The sequence below is a fragment of the Vipera berus genome, assembly GCF_964194415.1.
Source record: "Vipera berus genome assembly, chromosome: W".
Taxonomy (NCBI): domain Eukaryota; kingdom Metazoa; phylum Chordata; class Lepidosauria; order Squamata; family Viperidae; genus Vipera; species Vipera berus.
The window spans coordinates 7,448,817-7,473,066 of record NC_138210.1 but is presented as its reverse complement, the minus strand read 5'-3'; the positions used below and the strand labels follow the sequence as shown (position 1 = coordinate 7,473,066).

The window sequence follows — 24,250 nt, the reverse complement described above, 5'->3', positions numbered from 1 at the left end:
CCAATATGCTACTGGGGAAGAGCAGAGGGCTAGTACTAGTAGCGCCAGAAAGAATGAAGCGACTGGGTCAAAGCCGAAAGGACGCTCAGCTGTGGATGTGTCTGGTGGTGAAAGGAAAGTCCGATGCTGTAAAGATTTTTTCTCCATAGGAACCTGGAATGTAAGATCCATGAATCAAGGAAAGCTGGACGTGGTCAAACAAGAGATGACAAGACTGAACATCGACATCTTAGGAATCAGCAAACTAAAATGGACAGGAATGGGTGAATTTAATTCAGATGACCATCAGGTATACTACTGCGGGCAAGAATCCCTCAGAAGAAATGGAGTAGCCTTCATAGTCAATAAAAGAGTAGGAAAAGCAATACTGGGATACAATCCCCAAAATGACAGAATGATCTCAGTTCGAATCCAAGGCAAACCATTCAATATCACAGTAGTCCAAGTCTATGCCCCAACCACCAATGCTGAAGAGGATGAAATTGACTGGTTCTATGAAGCCCTACAGCACCTTATAGAACTAACACCAAAAAATGATTTCCTTATCATCATGGGGGATTGGAATGGTAAAGTAGGAAGCCAAAAGATAACCAGAATAACAGGCAACTTTGGCCTTGGGGTACAAAATGAAGCAGGGCACAGGCTGATAGAATTTTGTCAAGAGAATACGATGGTCATAGCAAACACTCTTTTCCAACAACCCAAGAGACGGCTCTACACATGGACATCACCAGACGGTCAACACAGAAATCAGATTGACTATATGCTCTGTGAGATGGCCTCACAAGACTGATGATTCGTTAAGGTGCTTCCAAGTAAAAAGCAGCACGCAGGGATGCAATCAGTCAAAGCTTTATTTAACGATAAAGTAAATAGAAAGAGTTTCCTGGCATGGAGGCATCCATGCCTGGATTGAGCTCATGGATCAGCAAGCAAGCAACCGGCCGTGTTGACGGTAGGTTCCTGGTGGACAACCAGACCCGATCTCCCACCGATAGTGGAGGCGTATCCCGTCTTGACCGATCAGCAAACCTTTTGTAATCGGCCTTGGCCTTCTCTAACTGACGTCGCACCAATCGATGGATCGCCTGTAACTCTGCCATGAAGTCGTTCGCTGCCGGCTCCGGTGAGTCCACGGGAGAAAGGGGGAAAAACCGGGGGTGATATCCCACATTGGCCAAGAACGGTGTCATCTGTGTGGAGGTGTGCTGCGAATTGTTAAATGCAAACTCAGCTATGGCCAGATAGTCCACCCAATTGTTTTGCTGCAGATTGACGTAGCAGCGCAGATATTGTTCCAGGATACCAATGACCTTCTCGGTTCCCCCGTCAGTTTGAGGATGATGCGCGGACGAGAGGCAAATCTTGATATCCAACGCATGCATCAACTCCTGCCAGAAGCGGGCTGTAAACTGGGCCCCCCTATCAGAGACGACTCTATCAGGGAGGCCGTGCAGCCGAAACACCTGCTGAATGAACATACGACTAGTGGCACGGGCTGACGGCGATGAAGTGCGCCATCTTGGTCAGCATGTCCACCACCACATACACTGTCGTAAAACCAGAGGATGGGGGTAAATCTGTCAGAAAGTCCATGGACAGGAGCCCCCCAGGGTCTTTTGGGTGTTGGCAAAGGCTGCAGTAATCCAGGCGGGGCCCCTGTCGCTGACTTGGCCTGCCTGCATGGGATGCAGGAGGTAACATAGGACTGGACGTCGTGTCGGACTCGGGGCCACCAGAAGGTATGGGAGACCAGGTTCAGGGTCTTGAACAGGCCAAAATGCCCCGCCGCCGGGTTATCGTGACACTGGCTGAGGATGAGTCCCCTGAGTGGCCCTCCCGGAACGTAGAGCCGGTCACGATAATACAAGAGTCCATCCGTGACCGTCCAAGGAGAATCTGGCCCCACCTCCTCCTTCCGCTGAGCCACCCACACCTCCTGCTGCTGTGCCTCCCGGATCCGAGCCATATATCAACCGGCTCCCGCACCGCAGCAAAAGACTCGACGGGGATCACTGTCCTGGGCAGAAGCTTGTCTTCCACTCGGGAATATTCGGGCTTCCTGGACAGAGCATCCGCTCTTTGATTGTGCCCGCTAGGTATGTACCGAACCCGGAAGTCAAACCTCGCAAAGAAAAGAGACCACCGGATCTGGCGTTGGTTCAAATTCCGAGCGGTCTGCAGGCTTTCCAAATTCTTATGGTCCGTCCGGACCTCGATTTGATGCCGCGCTCCCTCCAGATGATGCCTCCAGGCCTCGAACACCGCTTTGATGGCCAGCAGCTCCTTCTCCCAGATTGTATAATTGCACTCCGAAGGGTTCAGTTTTCGTGAATGGTACGCGCAAGAGAAGAGGGTACCGCTGGGCGTCGTTGCCTGGAGTAACACCGCCCCAATGGCAATGTCGGAGGCGTCCGCCTCCACAACAAACGGCCGTTGCGGGTCAGGATGCTTATAGATGGGCTCCTTCATGAAGGCTTCCTTCAAAGTCTGGAAAGCCTGTTGTTCTGGAGCGTTCCACTGGAACCGAGTCTTCTTCTGCAGGAGCCGGGTGAGGGGGGCTGTCAAGGCAGCAAACCCAGGGATAAAAGTTCGGTAATAGTTGGCGAACCCAAGAAGTCGCTGAACATCCTTCACGCGACCCGGGGGTTGCCAACTCTGCAAAGACTCAACCTTACTCGGCTCCATGGCGATGCCCTCAGGAGAAATGCGGTGACCCAGGAAATCGATGGTCACCCGGTAGAACTCCAACTTGGCAAACAGCCGATGTTCTCGGAGTCGCTGCAGGACCTGATGGAGATGCTGATGGTGCACCTCACGCGACGGGGAGTAGATCAGGATGTCGTCCAAGTAGATCACGACAAACTGATCCAACAAATCCCGGAAAATGTCATTCATGAAATGCTGAAACACAGCATTTGGTCAGGCCAAACGGCATCACCGTGTACTCAAAATGTCCATAGCGAGTACCAAACGCCGTCTTCCACTCATCACCTGACCGAACCCTGACGAGGTTGTAAGCTCCACGCAGGTCCAGTTTCGTGAAGATCTTAGCCTCCCGGAGTCGGTCCAAGAGCTCGGGGATGAGGGGCAGTGGGTAACGATTGCGCACCGTGATGGCGTTGAGTTTCCTATAATCGCAGCAATGCCGCAATTCGTCCGACTTCTTTTTGACGAAGTGCACGGGTGCAGACACTGGCGAGGACGAGGGCCGGATGAAACCGCGAGCCAAATTCTTCTCCAGAAAGTCCCGCAATGCAGCCAACTCGGTGTCCGACATGGAGTACAAACGCCCCACTGGGAGAGGCGCATCAGGGACTAAATCAATGGGGCAGTCATAGGGCCTGTGCGGGGGTAATTGATCTGCCTCTGTCTCGCTGAACACATCAGCAAAGTCGGACAGTTTGGGAGGCAAGGAAGCCCCTGGGGAACCGTCCACCTGGCCGGCACAGATATGGCGGGAGTGGTCCACGCACTGCAAGCTTGGGAAGGTGACCAAGTTCTGTGACCAATAGATCTGTGGGTCATGCGCCCGGAGCCACGCCAGACCCAAGACCATGGGGAAATGCAGATCTGAGGTGATATAGAACTGGATGGCCTCCACATGGGAACTGATGGCCATACATAATGGTTGCGTGGCGGCCGTAATTGGCCCAGACAGGAGCACTCGACCATCGATAGTCTCCACTAACATGGGCGGATCCACCGGGCACTGGGGAACAGCCCATTTGGCCACAAATGCTGAGTCCATAAAATTTGTGGTGGCCCCACAGTCAATTAAGGCATGGACTGGAATCCCCTCTGGCTTGCCAGGAAGGATCAGACGTGCCTCCAAAATCAGATGCCGTGGAGGTCCACAGGCAGCATCGGAAAGACGTCGTTCAGTGTTGTTGTGGGACGCCTGATCTATCACACCGTCTAGATCGGGCTCAGGGCGTTTCCCGACAGAAAAGTAGGGGACTTTCTCGGGGCAGGCGCGGTCACTGATGCCCGCTGTCGCTTCTTTGGGCAAAAAGCAGCCAAATGCCCAGGGTCCCCACAGTAAAAACACAACCCCCCCGATCGTCGTCTGTTCATTTCAGTCACCGATTGACAAGACCTGGCGGCAACCAGCTCCATTGGCTGCTCCCTTTGAACTGGGGGCTCACGCACAACAGGGGCGGCAGGGGTCTGTGGGGTGGCACGGCGACTCCTTCGCTGCTGCAACCGAGCATCGATCCGCAGGCAGAGATGGATCAGCCCATTCAGGTCTGAGGGAATATCCACACGGGCCAGCTCATCCAACATCTCCTCTGACAATCCATCCTGGAAGGCATCCACAAGCGCAGCCTCATTCCAGGCGGAATCCTGGCTAAGCAGCCGAAAATCGCTGATATAGCCCTGTAGGGGGTGTTGACCCTGCCTCAGAGCTTTCAGGCGTCGAGTAGCAGTCTGCGTCTTAATAGGGTCCTCATACATCAGACGCATATGATCACAAAACCCCACAAAGTTGTCCAACAATGGGCTAGGTTGAGCCAGCAGAGGCGTGCCCCAACGAGCTGCATCACCCGAAAGAAGGCTTAACACAAACCCCACCTTATCCCGGTCAGTGGGGAAATCAGCTGCTCTCACGCTGATAAAGAGCTGGCATTGTCCCAGGAAAGCAGGAAACAGTTCTGGAGTGCCTGTAAATTTATCCGGCATTGCAACTTGGCATTTTCTCCTGGGTGGGGGTGATGGTGGGGGTGCAGCATGAACCTGAGCTTGCAGTTGAGCCACCTGAGCTGCCAGCAAAGTGAGTTGCTGGGTGAGCTGGGCATTCTCAGCACGTAGCTGCTCCATAGTATTAGTAAGGGGTGGGAGGCTGAAAGCAAACTGTTCTGTACCAGCCTGCTACCGGCCCTGCAGAAAAGGCAACCCCTTTATAAACGGCAAGAGGCTGGAATGACGCCTGCCAAATTTATTACTACAAAAAACAAACAAGACACGAACCAAGATACAGGAGCTTTGAAACACTATCTGAGCGGTTGCTTTCAGCAAACCAGCCCTCCCCACACATTCCCTTTATAAAGAGTTCAGGGCATGGCCTCTCTCTGCCTCCTTCCGAGAAGCCCCACAGCCTTCCTCTGTTTACTCCTACTTGACTGCCTCCTGCGTCGGGCGTCCTTGAACAGGGCCAGCTGTGGGTCATCTTCATCCACACTGTCAGGCTCACACAGCTGGGTCTCCATGGTGACCAAGTGGGAGGGGCCTGCCTGAGGGCTATCATCAGCAAGATCTTCAAGCCCCTCAGCAAGGTCTTCAACACCCCCCTCCTCCTCTGAGTCGTCCGACCCAACTGCCGAACCCACAGGCTGACCCTGAATCACAACACTCCCCTTCTTCCGCAGCTGCTTGGGGATGTGCACCCAAGCATAGGAGCCAAACACACGCAAGTGTCCCAGACTTGGTTTCCTACCGTGGACCAGGAAATGTGGGGTCTGGTCCACAACACTGCTCCAGGTGTGGTTTAAGGTGTAATTGGCATAGTGCACCGCCTCTGCCCAGTATGATTCTGCGACTCCAGCATCCGCAATCAGACTACGCATCATAGTTTGCAGGATTCCATTTCTTTTCTCTGCCACGCCATTTTGAGCAGGAGTGAATAGCGCTGTAAGAAAATGGCGGATGCCCTTACGCCTTACCCAGTCCTGGAATTTTCGGGACATGAACTCAGCCCCGCGGTCGCTCTGCAGTTGTGCGATCTTGGTCTTATACTGGGTCTCTACAAAGTCATACAGTGATTTTATGGCGTCAAAGGCTTCAGATTTTTCTGTGAGGGTATACACGTGGCCGTATCGTGAAAAATCGTCAACGGCAGTGAGAAAATACTGTCTTTTCCCTAGGGATGGTGTGAATGGCCCAACCAAATCAACATGTACTAGTTGGTACGGGTATTGGGCCTTACGCAGTGACACCTTAGGGATGGTGGCAGCCTTCCTCTTTGTCCTCTTACAAATAGCACAGTCCAGGAACACCTCACAATCCTTGAGCTGGACTCCCTCAGCAAACTCTCCCATCTTTTTAACCACAGGGAAGCTCGCATGACCTAATCTTCGGTGTAAGAGATGGGCACACTTACCGTGGAGCGGCTTCCCCACTGATACCCTCTTGGCTCTGGTTGCCTTGAGCGGTGCTTTGGGTGCCTGCTGAGGTTCGTGTTTCTTGCCCACACTGCCCTTGAAAAGCCGTGGGGCTGGATGAGGTGGCTTGGGTGCAATCGCTTCGGCCTTGCGCTCCTTAGATAGCCTTGGGGCTGGCTGTGGGGGCTTTCTCTCTTCCCGTGCGCAGGCCCCTTCTGAGGTGGCACCCGGTGGACTGTCTTCTGTGGCTGGTTTTTCAGGGGAGAAGTATGGCAAACCATTTATGATGGCAATACTTCCAATGACCCTCTGGTTCCGGGTGACATGACCTCCCCCTTTGCGAAATAAAACTTCCACACTGTCATCTTCACATAATTTGATAATGCTTAATAGGTTGTTGGCAATGGAGGGAGCATGCAATAACCCTTCAACTTTGCCTAGTCCGGGTACAGAGACAGTGCCCTCCCCAACAACCAAAGCCTTATCACCATTGGCCACCTTGACAGATGAGTTAATTTTCTTTAACCTTTTAAACCCTTGTTTCATATTGGTAATGTGAGATGAAGCTCCAGAGTCCAGTAACCATAAGTCAGTGGGGCTGTCAGCCTTTGTGGTGGGGGTGAGAGGACAAGTATGCACAAAATTGCCCTTGGCACTACCTTTGCCCCTACCACGCCCCCTTCCTTGCCCCTTGCCCCTTCCTTGATTGGGACCGCGCTTGGGGCCTTGTTGTTGATGGGGGCAGTCCTTCTTCAGATGCCCCTCAGAGCCACAGATGAAACACTTAAGTAGAGCATTAACCTGCTCTGAGTTGTGGTGCCTCCTGCTGGCTCGCTGGGTGGTGACTCTGGCGTATTCTCCTGCATCTCTGCACCTTCTATCTTCCTCAATGAGCCTCCCTGCGAGGTAGGATAGAGTCATGGCTTCCTTCCTGGTCCCCTCCAGTGAAACAATGAAACTGCTCCAATTTTTGTCCAGGGAAGCCAGAATGACAGCGACCATGTTCGCCTCAGGTACAAGGTAGTCTCTGGACATCAGTTCTGCCCTGAGCGCCTTCAATTTTCCCAGGTGCTTGGCCATGTTAGCCCCAAACCTCAGTCTGGTGGTGTAAAACTCAGTTGTGAGTCTGGTGATCGAACCGATGCTGTCGCTGTTGAATAAATTGTATAATAACCGCCAAACTTCGCCAGCTGTGAGCCCATCTGGAATGCTGGAGTACAAGTTAGCATCCAGTGAGCTCAGTAGAGTGGTATATGCTTTCCTATGATACCACTCTTCTTGGGGTCCCCAGGGAAGAGGTGGGGGGTCCAGAACCATCTCTAGAGTCCCTTGCTCTAATAGACACACCTGCACTTCTTTATTCCAGCTGCTGAAATTTCCCCCCCCCAAGGCGCAGTTTTTCAAATTTATTTGAGAGTGCAGAAGCAGATGAAGAAATCTGGGAATGAAACAGGTTTTCCCCAGCTCTTTGTCCATGTCTATACATCTTAGAGCTTTCCATTGAGGTGAATGGAAGAGAGACCCCTCTGGTGGCAGGTGGTGGTATTTTTCTCTGATTTTTGGATGGCCCCGACTGAGCATGCTCAGAATTCATTTGAGCCTGGGAGGCGGAGAGAGCGGATGTATCTCTTTCTGTCTCTGGGCTAGGCCCAGGCCTGGGCCTGTAGGCCGGAATTTGGGCCTGAAGAGGGGCTGAAGGCCGCAGAAGCCCCAAAGATTCCTCCTGAAGCCCCCCCGGCACTGGAACACTCACCGGGGGGCGAAGATCGCAGGATGGGGCTGGGATGGCACATGGATTGCCCGGAATGCCTGGATTGCCCGGAGGAGCCCATCGCTGGTCCTGAAGACCCTGGAGGCGGCTGAAGACGGCGCTGGAGGGGGGGGCTCGTCCATAGGCCCCCCGAAGACCATCTGGCAAGCAGGGCGTCTGGGCAGCGGCGAAAAGTAGGCTGGAGGGCCCGGGGGTTCACTGGGGGCCCTCTGGGGTTGCAGGACGTAGCTGGGAGGCTCTAGGTCGGACCCCTCCCAGCAGTTAGGCCCCGGGGAGAGGATTGGGGGCCCCGGAGCACCTCCGGCAGACTCCTGGGGGTAGCGAGGGAGGCTGGCTACCCCCGATGTCGAGGCTGCGGTCGTTTTGGCCTCCAGGGCCGCAACCAGGGTCCGGATAGTTGCTCCAATCTCTGCTGCAGTAGGCTCGGCTGGGCAGGTTTCGAGGCCTTCATAGGCCTTGAGGCTTTCTGGTGGGGAAGACGGGGTGGTTTCCGTGCCGCTTCGGCTGGATGCCACCGATTGCTGGGCCTCGAGGCTTGGCTGAGGCCTATCAAGCCACGTTGGTGTCCTGGGGGCCGCCATCTTGCTTCCGGTTGGCCCCAGAAGTTGCAGATTACAGTTTGGCGGGAAATTTTGCGCCAAAAGCTCCGGGGTTCCGGGGTCCCCCAGGGTGGCTGGTGCCATGTTAAGGGGCCTCGTGGGCGCTGGGGAAGGACTTACCCGGTGTCCAGAGGCCCCCTGCGCTGGCATCCCTCGTGGAGTGGCTTGTGGCATCCTTTGTGCTGCAAGGAGCGTTCGTAGCAGCTCCCTGCATTCCCGTTCAGTCATCTGGTCCACGTTGGGGGTGGCCTGGTCCCTGGCCGCTTCCCCGGTGTCTGGGCAGTCTTTGGTAGACTGTAAGCCTTCCATGCTTCCCTCTGTGGCTTGCAGCTGTAGGGAGGCATGCGAAGGGGTCCCTGGCGCTGAGCTTGCGTCAGGGGCTGGATGCAGGGCTGCCGTCCTTGATTGAAGACTCCTTGTCACAATCGGGGATCTCCTGCCATCCGTCTCAAATGGGTTCTTGCTGGAACCTCCAGGCATCTTGTTTGTAGATGCTGGCTTGGAAGCGTTGCCTTAAACCATCCTCTGCTACCAATTTGTGAGATGGCCTCACGAGACCGATGATTCATTAAGGTGCTTCAGTGGCGTAGCGTGGGGGGTGCAAGGGGGGCCGGCCGCACCGGGTGCGACATCTGGGGGGGGCGCGCTCGCACTCGCAGCTCTCTGCCCCTGCCTGGCTCACTCACTCTCTCTCACTGCAGTCCTGGCTGTGCGAATCCGATCCGAGCCGCCGGGTCGCCGCCCACTGTGGAGGGGGGGTGCCAGGCGTGCGGTGCGGTGCAGAGAGAGAGCGAGGGACTATCTGGGGAAGGGACAGTGCAGTGGCCGCCCAGCGCAAATTACTTGCCTTGCCCCGGGTGCTGACAACCCACGCTACGCCACTGAGGTGCTTCCAAGTAAAAAGCAGCACGCAGGGATGCAATCAGTCAAAGCTTTATTTAACGATAAAGTAAATAGAGAGTTCCCTGGCATGGAGGCATCCATGCCTGGATTGAGCTCATGGATCAGCAAGCAAGCAAGCAGAAGAGAGAACAAAGAGAGCAGAGAGAAGCAGCCCCTGAGCAGAGGTTTTTATGGGGGGCCTCGGCCCCTCCCTTACCAATTAACTCTCGCCAATGGGGCTGCAGGGGCCGGGGACCCCGCACCCACCAGTGGGAGCAAAGATGCCTCTTTGCTCCCATCTGATGACCTTTTTGGAGAATTGCCATGGCTGGCACAAAAACATCTAACATGCTCTGCAGCCAAAGATGGAGAAGCTCTATACAGTCAGTAAAAACAAGACTAGGAGCTGACTGTGGCTCAGACCAGGAGCTTCTCGTTGCAAAATTTAGGCTTAAACTGAACAAAGTAGGGAAAAGTACTAGGCCACTCAGGTATGAACTAAAACATATCCCTGACGAATATACAGTAGAGGTGACATAGATTTAAGGAATTAGATCTGATAGACAGAGTGCCTGAAGAACTATGGACAGAGGTTAGCAACATTGTACAAGAGGTAGCAACCAAAACCATCCCAAAGAAAAAGAAATGCAAGAAAGCAAAATGGCTGTCTGAGGAAGCTCTGCAAATAGCTGAGGAAAGGAGGGAAGCGAAAGGCAAGGGAGAAAAAGAAAGATACGCCCAATTGAATGCAGCATTCCAGAGAATAGCTAGAAGAGATAAGAATGCCTTCTTAAATGAACAGTGCAAAGAAATAGAAGAAAACAATAGAATAGGGAGGACCAGAGATCTTTCAAAGAAAATTGGAGAGATGAAGGGAACGTTTAATGTAAAAATGGGCATGATAAAGGACCAAAATGGCAGGGACCTAACAGAGGCAGAAGAGATTAAGAAGAAGTGGCAAAATTACACAGAAGAACTATACAAGAATGAGCTTAACGTCCCTGATAATCACAGTGAGGTGGTCACTGACCTCGAGCCAGACATCCTACAATGTGAAGTGAAGTGGGCCTTAGAAAAGCTGAGTAACAACAAAGCTAGTGGAGGTGACAGTATTCCAGCTGAGCTATTAAAAATCTTAAAACACGATGCAGTAAAAGTGCTACACTCAATTTGCCAGCAAATTTGGAAAACTCAACAGTGGCCACAGGATTGGAAAAGATCAGTTTACATTCCAATTCCAAAGAAAGGCAGTGCCAAAGAATGTTCAAATTATCGCACCATTGCACTCATTTCTCATGCTAGTAAAGTTATGCTTAAAATCCTACAAGCTAGATTCCAGCAGTATGTGGATCGAGAACTACCAGAAGTACAGGCAGGATTTTGAAGAGGCAGAGGAACTAGAGATCAAATTGCCAACATACGCTGGATCATGGAGATAGCTAGAGAGTTCCAGAAAAACATCTACTTCTGCTTCATTGACTATGCTAAAGCCTTTGATTGTGTGGATCATAACAAACTGTGGCAAGTTCTTAAAGAGATGGGCGTACCAGACCATCTTATTTGTCTCTTGAGAAACCTATATGTGGGCCAAGAAGCAACAGTGAGAACTGGACATGGAACCACTGATTGGTTCAAAATTGGGAAAGGAGTCCGGCAAGGCTGTATACTGTCGCCCTGCCTATTTAACTTATATGCAGAGCACATCATGAGAAAGGCAGGGCTAGATGAATCAAAAGTTGGAATTAAGATTGCCGGAAGAAATATCAACAAGCTAAGATATGCAGATGATACCACTCTAATGGCAGAAAGTGAAGAGGAACTAAAGAGCCTCTTGTTGCGGGTGAAGAAGGAGAGTACAAAACTTTGGTTGAAACTTAACATTAAAAAAACCAAGATCATGGCATCCAGCCCCCTCAATTCCTGGCAAATAGATGGGGAAGAAATGGAGGTAGTGACAGATTTTATTTTCCTGGGCTCCAAGATCACTGCAGATGGTGACTGTAGTCAAGAAATTAAAAGACGCTTGCTCCTCGGGAGGAAAGCCATGGCAAATCTAGACAGCACACTAAAAAGCAGAGATATCACCCTGTCAACAAAAGTGCGTATAGTCAAGGCTATGGTCTTCCCAGTGGCAATGTATGGCAGTGAAAGTTGGACCATAAAAAAGCCTGAGCGCCAAAGAATTGAGGCCTTTGAACTGTGGTGCTGAAGAAGACTCCTGCGAGTCCCTTGGACTGCAAGGCGATCCAACCGGTCAGTCCTAGAGGAGATCAACCCTGACTGCTCTTTAGAAGGCCAGATCCTCAAGCTAAAACTCAAATACTTTGGCCACCTAATGAGAAGGAAGGACTCACTGGAGAAGAGCCTAATGCTGGGAAAGATTGAGGGCAATAGAAGAAGGGGACGACAGAGAATGAGGTGGCTGGATGGAGTCACTGAAGCAGTAGGCGTGAGCTTAAATGGACTCCAGAAGATGGTAGAGGACAGGAAGGGCTGGAGGAACGTTGTCCATAGGGTCGCGATGGGTCGGACACGACTTCGCAGCTAACAACAACAACAAAGTTTAAAGTGTATTTTGAATTAAAAATATTTTTGGAACTTGGAAAAGGAGAAAAGGAGCTCAGTACAAACCTTTATAGTATTTTATTTTCCATGCTCTATGATTCTCCATATGTTTTTTCCATTCATCAAATTCAGGAATACTATAGAAGGAAAGTTCCTGCTTATTTTTACTTGCCTGAAAATAAAGAGAATCTCAATTAAATTTTACTTTACAGTTTTACTGTGTTTTATAAAAATTATACATGATATTGTTTATGATTATTTCAAGCATGCTGGGTGCTAGCATGACAGATCCCCAACTCATAATGGGTAAATCCTAATAGGACTCAAAGATATTTTACAGGCACACTGGCTTGGCATATATGCCATGTCATTAGAATGAATAATATACACATTTCAAGCTTTCCAAGGACTGGATATAGAATAATTAATTAGAAGCCCTGGTGGCGCAGTGGTTAGAAGCAGTACTGCAGGCTAACTCTTTTTTTTATTAAAAAGTTTTACAATACATTTTTTAAAATAGAAAAAACTTTTTACAAGTCCACTATATGTGAAAATACGTTGCATCCTCACAACCACACCTCCAACATTTGGGCTGGCAGTTCGGATACATACTTGCTAGTTTTTTTAGGGTCTAAGTGCCACCTATAAAACATTTTATAAAAATTCTCTCTTAAATTTTGGGCCTGTGTAAATTTTACGTTTCTAACCCAAATCTTTTCCCAAGTATCCATTGTTATAACCTCCTGAAAATTCTGGGCCCACTTTATCATACAATCTTTAACAAGTTCCGTTTCTGAATCAATTTCTATCAATGCATTATATATCCTTCTTATATGTGCTTGACCTTGATCTCTAATTTGTTTTACCAAATTTCCATCAGTTATCGAAAAGCCAACTTTCTGATCTTCTTTCCATCTTGCTTGTAACTGCCCATACTGAAACCAGGTTTGCACAATCTTTTCTTCTTTTAAAATATTATATGGCTTTAATTGCCATACATTCCTTTCTATCCTTAAAATTTCTTTATATCTGGTCTCATCATGTTTAAATCCAACATTTATATTTTCTTTTTTTTTTTTTATTGAAAAGTTTTAAAATACAGTTTTCCCTTAAGAAACCCCCCTTCCCCCTCCCTGCTCCCCCCCTACCTCCCCCCAACCTCCCTCCCTCCCCCCCCTCCCTCCACCCTCCCCCTCCCCCCCCCGACTTCCCAGAGCTAAATACAAGGTATATATATAAAAAGCAATCATAAACAATCATATACTAACAACTATAAGTTCTAAAATCCATCACTCTCTAGCTTATATAGGATAAGGCACACCTTAACAATATTAAATATATATAAAAAACTAGAATAAAGAAAAGAAAAAAAAACGAAAGAAGACTTATTCAAATGCTACGTAAAACTTCTTAACCCTATACTTGTTCTGGATAAACTCAATCCATTTTCTCCATTCCATAATATAGCGTTCTTGCGAATGATCTTTCAAATAAGCCGAAATCTTCGCCATCTCTGCCAGGTCGGAAACCTTTAAAGTCCACTCTTCTATGGTCGGCAATTCCTCTTTCTTCCAATATTGGCCTATCAAAAGTCTTGCCGCCGTAATTAAGTTCAACATCAGCTTAGTGTCCACAACTGTAGCGTCTGCAATTATTCCCAACAAAAAAAGTTGCGGACAAAACTTTATCCTCTGTTTAAAAATCTTCTGCATATTCCACCAGACTTTTATCCAAAAAGCCTTAACCTTTTTACAAGTCCACCATATGTGGAAATACGTTGCATCTTCATCACCACACCTCCAACACTTAGGCTGATAATTCGGATACATACTTGCAAGCTTTTTAGGATCTAGATGCCATCTATAAAACATTTTGTAAAAGTTCTCTCTTAAATTTTGAGCTTGTGTAAATTTTACGTTCCTCACCCAAATCTTTTCCCACATGTCCATTGTAATAACTTCCTGGATATTTTGGGCCCATTTTATCATACAGTCCTTAACAAGCTCTGTTTCCGAGTCAATCTCTATCAATGCAAGGTATATCCGTTTAATATGTGCTGACCCCTGATTTCTAATCTGCTTTATCAAATTTCCATCAGTCATTGTAAATCCATTTTTCTGGTCTTCTTTCCACCTGGCCTGTACTTGAATATATTGAAACCAAGATTGAACAACCTTCTCTTCTCGCAAGAGGCTATATGATTTCAAACACCAAACATTCCTTTCCAGGCTTAAAATTTCCTTGTACGTAGTCACATCATGTTTGAAACCAGCATGTATATTTTCTATTGCGTGTTTTGGAATTGCCCACAATGGTATCTTGCTGCTTAGCTTATGTCTATACTTCTTCCAAACTCTCAGCAATGCCTGTCTTAAAATATGCATCCTAAACACAGTATCTACCTTCTTATCATACAACAAATATGCATGCCAGCCAAACAACAAATCATGGCCCTCAAGATTTAATAACCTCAATTGCGTCAAATTAATCCAATCACTTATTCCTACTAATGCAGCAGCTTCATAATATAATTTAAGATTAGGCAGTTTAAGGCCACCTCTCTCACGAGTATCCTGCATAATCTTAAGTTTAACTCGTGGCTTTTTCCCTGCCCACACAAATTTATTGATACCTCGCTGCCATTCCTCCAGATTAGAATCTTTCTTAAGAATCGGTATCATTTGAAACAAAAATAAAAATTTGGGCAGGACATTCATTTTCACTGCTGCAATCCGTCCCAGCAAAGACAATTGCAATTTTTGCCAACTCTCCAATTCCTTTTGAATTTTCCCCCATAGTTTTTCATAATTATTTTTATATAGCTTTGTATTAGAGGGCGACAAAATCACCCCCAGATATTTAACCCTTTTAACAATCTCAAATCCAGTTAATCCTTCTAAGAGAGCCTTCTGTGAAACTGTCATATTTCTAGCCAAAATTTTAGTTTTCTGTATATTTACTTTAAATCCAGAAACCTTCCCATATTGTGTTATTATCTCCATCAGGTCCACAACAGAGTTCTCTGGCTGGGTCACTGTAACAACCAGATCATCTGCAAATGCTCTCAATCTATAGTCCTGATCCCCAACTTGTATCCCTTTAATTTTTTCCGAGTTCCGAATCTTAACCAATTTATATTTTCTATTGCATGTTTAGGTATTGCCCAAATTGGTATCTTATAATTTAACTTATGTCTATATTTTTTCCATACTCGCAACAGAGCATACCTTAATATATGTATCTTAAACACATTATCCACCTTCTTATCATACAATAAATATGCATGCCAACCAAATAACAAATCATAACCCTCAAGATTTAATAATCTCCCTTGTGTTAAATTAAACCAATCACTTATTGATGATAAAGCAGCAGCCTCATAATATAATTTAAAATTGGGCATTTTAAGACCACCTCTTTCACGTGTATCTTGCATTATCTTAAATTTAACTCGTGGCTTTTTCCCTGCCCAAACAAATTTATTAATACCTTTCTGCCACTCCTCCAAATTTAAATCCTTTTTAAGTATAGGTATCATTTGAAACAAAAATAAAAATTTTGGCAAGACATTCATTTTTACTGCTGCAATTCTTCCCAATAAGGATAGTTGTAATTTTTTCCAACCATCTAACTCAGACATGTCAAACACAAGGCCCGGGGGCCGGATCCGGCCCGCGAAGTGGTTTCATGGGGCCCACGAAGCCATCCTGGAAACAGTGAGGGAACGGCCCCCTCTGCCTTGGCCCTGGCCCAGAGACCCTCCTTCTGCCAGAGACCCTCAGATCTGTCCCACTCCTGACCAGGCCCCCATAGGCACCCTCGATGCAAATGATGTAGAGCTGGCCACGCCCACTCAGTAGGCCATACGCACTCTAGCCACGCCCACCCAGTAGGCCACGCCCACCCTGGCCACACCCACCCGGCCCCTTGAGGGCAACCGCAGTGCTGATGCGGCCCTCAATGAAATTGAGTTTGACAGCCCTGATCTAATTCTTTTTGTGTTTTTGACCATAACAATTCATAATTATTCTTATATAACTTCACATTTGAAGCTGAAAGGTAAACCCCCAAATATTTAGTCTTTTTAACTATTTCAAATCCCGTTAACTCTTCTAAAACAACCTTTTGTTCTATAGTCATATTTTTAGACAATATTTTAGTTTTTTGTATATTTATCTTAAATCCAGAAACTTTCCCATATGACGTTATTATCTCCATCAACTCTACAACTGAGTAAGTCGGTTGACTTACTGTAATAACCAGGTCATCCGCAAACGCTCTCAGTCTATAATCCTGATCTCTTATTTTAATTACCTTAATTTTATTTGAGTCTCGTATTTTAATCAATAATATTTCCAGTGTTAAAACAAACAGCAAAGGTGACAACAGACACCCCTGTCTTGTACCCTTTTCAATATTACATGTTTCTGTCAAACTACTATTAACTATTATTCGAGCTGTTTGCTTCTGATATATTGCTCTAATAGGTTGTAAAAATTTTTCCCCAAATTCCATTTTCTCCAATGCTTTAACTAAAAATTGCGAATCCAATTGATCAAAGGCTTTTTCAGCATCCAAAAAGATCAGCGCTGCAGAGACCTGGTTATTTCTATCCAAGAATTCCAATAAATCTACAATATGTCTCACATTATTCTTCATTTGTCTACCACTTATGAATCCAATTTGATCACTATGAATCACTTGCTGCATTACCTTCATTAATCTATTTGCTAAAATTTTTGCAAATATCTTATAATCAGTATTTAAAAGCGATATTGGTCTATAATTTTTGGCTTGGGTAGCATCTTGGTCTTCCTTCGGAATCAACGAAATAAAAGCTGTTTTCCACGATGGAGGTACTTCTCCTCCCAATTGAATTGTCCTAAACAATTCTCTTAAAGGTTCCACCATTTCTGACTGTAAATTTTTATAGTAGACGGCAGTCAAAACGTCTGTTCCTGGTACTTTACCCACCTTTAATTGCTTAATTGCTAAAATAATTTCTTCATCATTTATCAATTGATTCATCCCTTCCCTTTGTTCTTGTATAAGAACAGGAATATTAACTTCCTGCATATATCTATCTATATCTATATTTTGAATCTTATCTCTAACATACAACTTAGAATAAAAATCAACAAAAGCCTTTTTAATAAGATTCTGCTGATGCACCACTTTACCCTTGTACTCTATTCTATCTATGTTACGTGCCCTTTGTTTCTTCCTTAACAAGTAGGCTAACCACCTACCCGGCTTATTGGCATTACAAAAGGTGTTATGTTTAGCATACCGTAAATTAGTTGCCACTTGATCTGCCATCAACATGTCAAACTGGCCTCTTAGTAAAGTAATTACCTCTTTGATCTTCCCATCAGATGGATTCAAGATTAAAGCCTTTTCTTTTCTCTTAATTTCCTTCTCTAATTCTTTTCGCCTAAATTCCAATTTACGTCTGTATTTATTATTCAAATATATTAACACTCCTCTCATATAAGCTTTACTTACATCCCAAACCATCTCAATAGAAGTACCCTTATACATATTCATTTTAAAAAATTCTTTCATCTGTTTTTTACACTCTTCCACATTTTCTTGATATCTAAACAAATTTTCATTTAATCGCCAAGACTGTCTGTCTCCATTGTCTTTTTCTATTTCCAACCATACTGGACTATGATCAGATATAGTTCTTGGACATATCTTAATCTTCTTAATCCTAGGAAAAAAAATCATTGGAAATTAATACAAAATCAATCCTAGATAGGGATTGATGCCTATCAGAGAAAAAAGTAAAGTCTTTTTCTTGCAAGTTTCTTTCTCTCCAAACATCTCTCAATTCCAAGTCATCCTTCATCTCAAAAAATGATTTAGGCAATCTAGCATGACTTGGTGTACTTCGAAAAAGGCCTCTTTTGTCCAATTGTACGTCCAAAACGCCATTCCAGTCTCCCATAAAAATACTAGATTTGTAATCCCACTGAATAATCTTGCTATGTAATAGTTTATAAAATTCTCCTTGCTGTTGATTAAGAGCATATAATCCAAGCAAAAGTATTTTCTTCCCTTCTATTAATAGTTCAATTATAACATATCTTCCTTGTTTATCTGTTTCAATTAAACTAGCTGTTAAAGTATTCTTGACATAAATAACCACTCCATTTTTCTTGTCAGGAGCAGAGGCAATAAACAGTGTACCCAGCCTAGAGTTTATCAAATACTTTTGATCAACTACTCGAATATGCGTTTCCTGTAAGCAAATAACATCATTTTAAAATTGTTTTAGATAGTGAAATACTTTCTTTCTCTTCTGCGGGGAATTTAATCCATTAACATTCCAAGTTAGAAGCTTTGTCGCCATCTTTTGTGACCTGAAGCTTTTGGAGCGCCTCTTCCAGAATCATCTGCACTCTCTTCGGTTTCGCTCCTCCCACTGCTTCACTATAAGTAGGTTTTTGAGATGTAATTATGGCTTTCTGTTGTTCTTGCTCTTGTCTGATTCGTCTAGTTGCAGCCCGTGTCACTCTTTGATCTCTAACCTCTTCCATTGGTACCGAAATCTGATCCGCTCCTGTAGTTTGCTGGGATTCTCTATCCTTCAGCTGAATAACTCCTTCAGCTCCTTGTATACTCCCCCTTCGTGGCTGACGCTCTCCTTCATCATTCCTCCTTTTAAGTTCCAAAGATGGTGGGGAGCCTGCCTTCAAAATATTAGCATAGAAATCTCGTGCCTGCAAAACTGTGTTAAGACGATATCTTGTGCCTGCGTGCATCACCACCATGCCTACTGGAATCTCCCATCTAAACTGAATATCCCGTTTCCTTAATTCTTCTGCCAAAAAAGCAAATTCTTTTCTTTTCCTTAAAATTCTTGGAGGAATCTCTTTCAGAATTAAAACTTTTTGCTCTGCAACTGTAAATTTATTATTGTAGAAGGCTTGAATAACCTCATTTCTAATTTCTCTCTTCGTAAAATAAACCACCACATCTCTAGGTAGCTTTCTTTGTCTTGCAATCCAAGAGTTAACACGAAATATTTTATCTATATCCACCATAATATCTTCTGCTGAACGCCCCAAAACCTGTTCAAGAGCTTTTGACAATATTTCTTTCAAATTTTCCTTAGGATCTTCTTTCAAACCTCTGATTCTCACAGCAAACTCCATTTCGCAATACTGTATCATTATCACATCATCATCAATCTTTTCCATCACAGTTTCAGCATCCAGTATTTTAGCATCTAGTCTCATGTTATTTTGACTAAGTTCTTCCACTCGGTCATCCAGACATTCAATACACACTGCCATTCCTTGAAATGCAGCCAAAATGTCTGCTCTTATCTCAGTATTCTTCTCCTCAATAAGTTCAGCTATTTCTTGGGATTGTATTTTTAAAGCATCCTGCAAATCTTTTATTGTTAAAGCGGGTGCGGGTGCGGGTGCCGCGGGAGGAGGCATCAGAGCCTGTAATGAAGACTGCTGAACTGGCGAAGCACCAGCACTTCTAGGAACTTTAGTTGGTTTGGAAGCCATTTTAACACCGCTTAATTCTATTGCGCACTTTCACTTTCCGCACCGCTTGCAACTTTTTCCACAAAATACTCTGAGTTAAAGTTCAAATACTTGCTATTACAGCATTCTCCTGCACAGCTCTCCCTGCATCCAAGTAATCCACAATTCACTATCGATGGCAGGGATGTTTGCACCGTCCTGTTCTGCTCCAAAGCCTTGGAGCAGAGGCGTCCCGGAGTCCGGAGCAAACTCAGGCTTCGGGGGGGCTCACACCCTTCAACCACCAGAGTTTAAACTCTGGCGATCTAGGGGAGCTCTACCCCTGCCTAAGCGCTCACCCCCTCCTCTTCTCCCGAGGAGCGGGTTTCCGAGCTGCCAAACAGCTGATCGTTGCTGTTTTTGGCGGCTCTACAGAAAACAGCGGGGCTGGCAGCCGAAATGGCTGCCATCAACGGAGCCTTGCCACCTGGAAGCCCAGGCTAACTCTGTCCACAGCCTGGAGTTCGATCCTGATGAGGTTCGAGGATGAATCAGCCTTCCATCCTTCCGAGGTTGGTAAAATGATGACTCAGATTGTTGGGGGCAATATGCTGACATTGTAAACTGCTCAGAGAATGCTGTAAAGCACTATGGAGCAGTATATAAGTCTAAGTGCTATTGCTATTAAATTAGGACACTAGAGAAGGTGGAAATAGTGTCAAAGGAAACTTTCCATGATCCTCTGAGAAATTGCCATTTCACATAATAAATGCTGACATTATACTAAGAAATGAAAGGAACAGGTTTATATTAAGTTCAGTAGAGCTTTATTGCTGTGAAGGATTCTGTCCATGCTATATAATCAAAGCTGCAAACACAAATATTAAATCATGCTGTAATGCTTTATGTACAGCATTACTTTTGTTGAAGAAAACAAAATATCTGAGACTTTTTTCTTCTGCAGACACCTTAAATTGAAAAGTATGTAATATTTAATATTTAAATTATGTAAAATGTAAATTTGTATCTTTTTTTACAATTTTTCATTTTTTTCTCACATTGCTACTTCCTAATCAAAATGCTGTCTTTAGAATTTTCCATCAGTTTTTTTTTTTTTTGAGTGCCAGTGCCGTGGCGGGACGACATCCTTTGGAAGCTCCCGAAGGATTGTCGCTTTTCAGCTGTCCTGTAGGGACGGTGAAGAAGGAAGGCACAGTTTTGGCAGCACAGGAGAGATTGCAGCCTCCTGGAGAGCCGACAGAAGCTTCCCAGACCAGCAGCTGTCAGACGGCCATTGCAAGCCGTCACAAGCCAGGGCGGCCACTTGGAAGATCTTGAAAGTAAGTTTGGAGGATTGCCTGGGTGAGAAGATTGAGAATCCTTAAATGCTGGAAACTGTGTGTGTGTGTGTGTGGAAATAGGAAGAATTTGAAGCCATGGAGAAGTGGGGGAGGGGAGCGGATTTTTAAACTGCTCCTCTCCTGGAACTGCAGCGGCGAATAACAATGGAAGGCAAAAAAAGGCATTGAATTAAGTATCTCGGCTGAGAATACCCTTGAAGCTTAAGAAAAAAAGGGAGAGTAAGTGACCTTGAATGACAGCTGCTGAACTCACTGATAAGAAGTTTACAGAGTCTGTTTTTGTTTTGTTTTTTAGTTTGCAGAATGGTGGATTGTTTTTTACTTTGATTTTTTTTTCTTTTGGACTAAGGCACAGAGACTCTGAAACGAACAAAGAGTGTAACCTGTATGGATTAATTTCTTTTTCTTCTTTTTTTAGATATAAGGATATTTGGCTTTTTCCTTCTCTTTTTCTTTCCTTTTCCCTTTGTACTCACCTTTATTTGTCGCTGAAATTTTTTGTACTTTTTTTTTGGAGTACATTTGGATTATAATACCCCATCAACATTTGGATTACAAACTACTGGAGAAAATGAAGAAGACCACAACACACCCAGCAACAGCTGCCCTAATATCACAGAGTCTGGTGGTACAGAAATCACTGGACAACACAACGCAGCAAGATAGATCCAACATGGAATTGAAAAATATGATGCTGGCTCTACACACAGACTTCAAAGAAGGAATTGGCAAAATAGAAGAGGACCTAAAAGAGGTCAAAGAACTGATGGAGAAAAATGAACAAAGATTGCAACAAGAGGAAGAAAGAATTGAATTAACAGATAAGAGGAGATTGATAACCGACTTACATTAACAGACAGGAACCAAGAGAAAATGATTATTGCTTTAGAGATGGATAGAGCTGATTATTATTTAAGATTCCAAAATGTTGAAGAAGAAAAGGGAGAGAACCTAGCAGATGTAATGGCAGGAATATTAGCAGAAGCATTGGAGGAAAGCAAGGAAAAGATAATGAATGATATAGATGAGATATTTAGAATATACACTAGATATGCAACAAGAAATACTCTCCCCAGAGAGGTGCATATAAGATTTACTAAAAAAGTATTAAGGGTAGATATACTACAGAAGCTGAGAAATGTTAAAATAAAATATAAAGGAAGAGAGATAGTGATGTTAAAACAGATCCCAAGAAGAGTGAGAGACCTGAAAAAGGAGTATCAATTTCTGACAAAATGCTTAATTAAAAAAAGGATAAATTTTAGATGGTTAATACCAGAAGGAGTAACGATAAATTGGCAAGAACAGAGACATAGACTGGACACAATAGAGAAAGCAGAACTTTTCTATGATCAATACTTTGGGCAGCAAGAAGAAGAAAGGCTGAGAGGGGAAAGAGTAATCAGACAGCAAGGAGACGAGACAGAGAAGCAATGCAGTAAGTATAGCATAGAACAGGAGGAAAGGGTGTTGAGAGAAGGGACAAGAGCCAAAGAGGCAAAAGAGCAAAGAGAGATGAGAATAACGAGAGAAACTAAAACTTCAAATAAATAATCATGGAAGAAGAAATAAAAGCAATTTCGATAAACGTAAATGGACTGAGAAAAGGAACACTAAATAAATTGGGGAAATTAAAAATGGATATAATTTGTTTACAAGAAGTTCATATTAAGAAACAACACAAAAATCTACTAGAATATCCAAAATTGGGAGAATTATATACCTCACTTGCAGATCAGAGTAAAAGAGGTGTGGTATTATATATTCAAAAAACAATACAAACTACATTGTTATATTCAGATGAAGAAGGGTGAATTTTAATGGTGGAAGTAATTATGAATTGTAAAAAAACTTTATTGGTAGTGATTTATGCCCCAAATGAAAACCAAGAAAATTTCTATTTAAAATGACACTAGAAAATAATAGAATTGGAATTCGAAAGCATATGTATGATTGGAGATTTCAATGCTATTGTAAAGGCTGGGGTGGATTATAATGCGACAAAAAAAAAATAAGACCCTAAGGAGAACACTTCCAAAATCTTTTCATAATATGGTGGACGAATTAAATATACTAGATGTTTGGAGAGAAAAATATCCGGAAAAGAAGCAATATACATTCTATTCTAACAGACACCTTTCCTGGTTGAGAATAGATATGATATGGACATCAATAGACTTATATTATAATAATAATAATAATAATAATAATAATAATAATAATAATAATAATAATAATAATAATAATAATAATAATAAAGTTGGAAGGGACCTTGGAGGTCATCTAGTCCATTCCCCTGCTCAGGCAGGAAACCTTATAACATTTCAGGCAAATGGCTGTCCAGTCTCTTCTTAAAATCCTCCAGTGTTGGAGCATTCACCACCTCTGGAGGCAGGTTGTTCCACTGGTTAATTGTTCTAACTGTCAGGAAGTTTCTCCTTAGTTCTAGGTTGCTTCTCTCCTTGACTAGTTTCCATCCGTTGCTTCTTGTCCTGCTTTCAGGTGCTTTGGAGAATAGCTTGACTCCCTCTTCTTTGTGGTAGCCCCTGAGATATTGGAACACTGCTATCATGTCACCCCTCACCCTTCTCTTCATTAAACTACACATACCCAATTCCAGCAACTGTTCCCTATATGTTTTAGCCTCCAGCCCCCTAATCATCTTTGTTGCTCTTCTCTGTACCCTCTGTACCCTTTACAAGTACACAAAATATAAACATAGAAACAAGCACATGGGCGGACCACAACCCAGTCACATTTACATGGAAAGGACAAAAAAAAGAACAAGATGGACATTAAATCAAACTGTATTGAATGAAAGAGACTTCCAGCAATATATGGAAAAAGAAATGACTTTCTTCTTTAAGGAAAACAAAACAGAAGATACCTCACTTCAAAATGTCTGGGATACGGCAAAAGCGTACATGAGAGGACTTGCTATATCTTACGTATATGGGGAAAAAGAATAAACAGAAAAGACAAATTAGGGAAAAATTGGAGGAAGAATATAAGACTCTTGAGAAAGAATTACAGAAAGATACACAAAACAAAAAGATTAAAAATTTAATGGAGTTGAACAAGCATAAAATGAACTTAATAGAAAATGAAGAGGTGGCAAGGAAAATAAAGGCAGCTAAACAAACCTTTTTTGAACATGCAAACAAACCAGGGAGATGGTTGACATATAAAATTAAAAAGGAGAAAGAGAAGAGATGGATTAAACAACTGGAAGATGCCGAGGGGACTTTACAACACCGGAATGAAGAAAAGAAAAAAATAGCTTGGGAATATTATGAGAATTTATATAAGCAACAAGTAGTTTCAGATGATAGGATAAAACAATTCATGGAAAAAACAGAGATACCTAAAGTACCAGAGAAATTTAAAAAGCTACTAGAAGAGGAAATAACAATGATGGAATTAACAGAAGCAATTAAAAAACAAAAGAATGGCAAAACACCAGGACCAGATGGGCTACCAGCGG

General features: G+C 44.4%; 1 protein-coding gene across 1 annotated transcript in view; it reads right to left on the bottom strand.

Moving 5' to 3' along the window:
• LOC308676842 (DNA topoisomerase 2-beta-like) overlaps positions 1-24,250 on the bottom strand; it is a gene marked incomplete at both ends in the record, with an annotated part of 378,437 nt that overhangs the window by 268,844 nt on the left and 85,343 nt on the right. Inside the window, 1 exon segment of the mRNA XM_081342876.1 lies at positions 11,985-12,090. Coding sequence (XP_081199002.1) covers positions 11,985-12,090 — 106 coding nt within the window.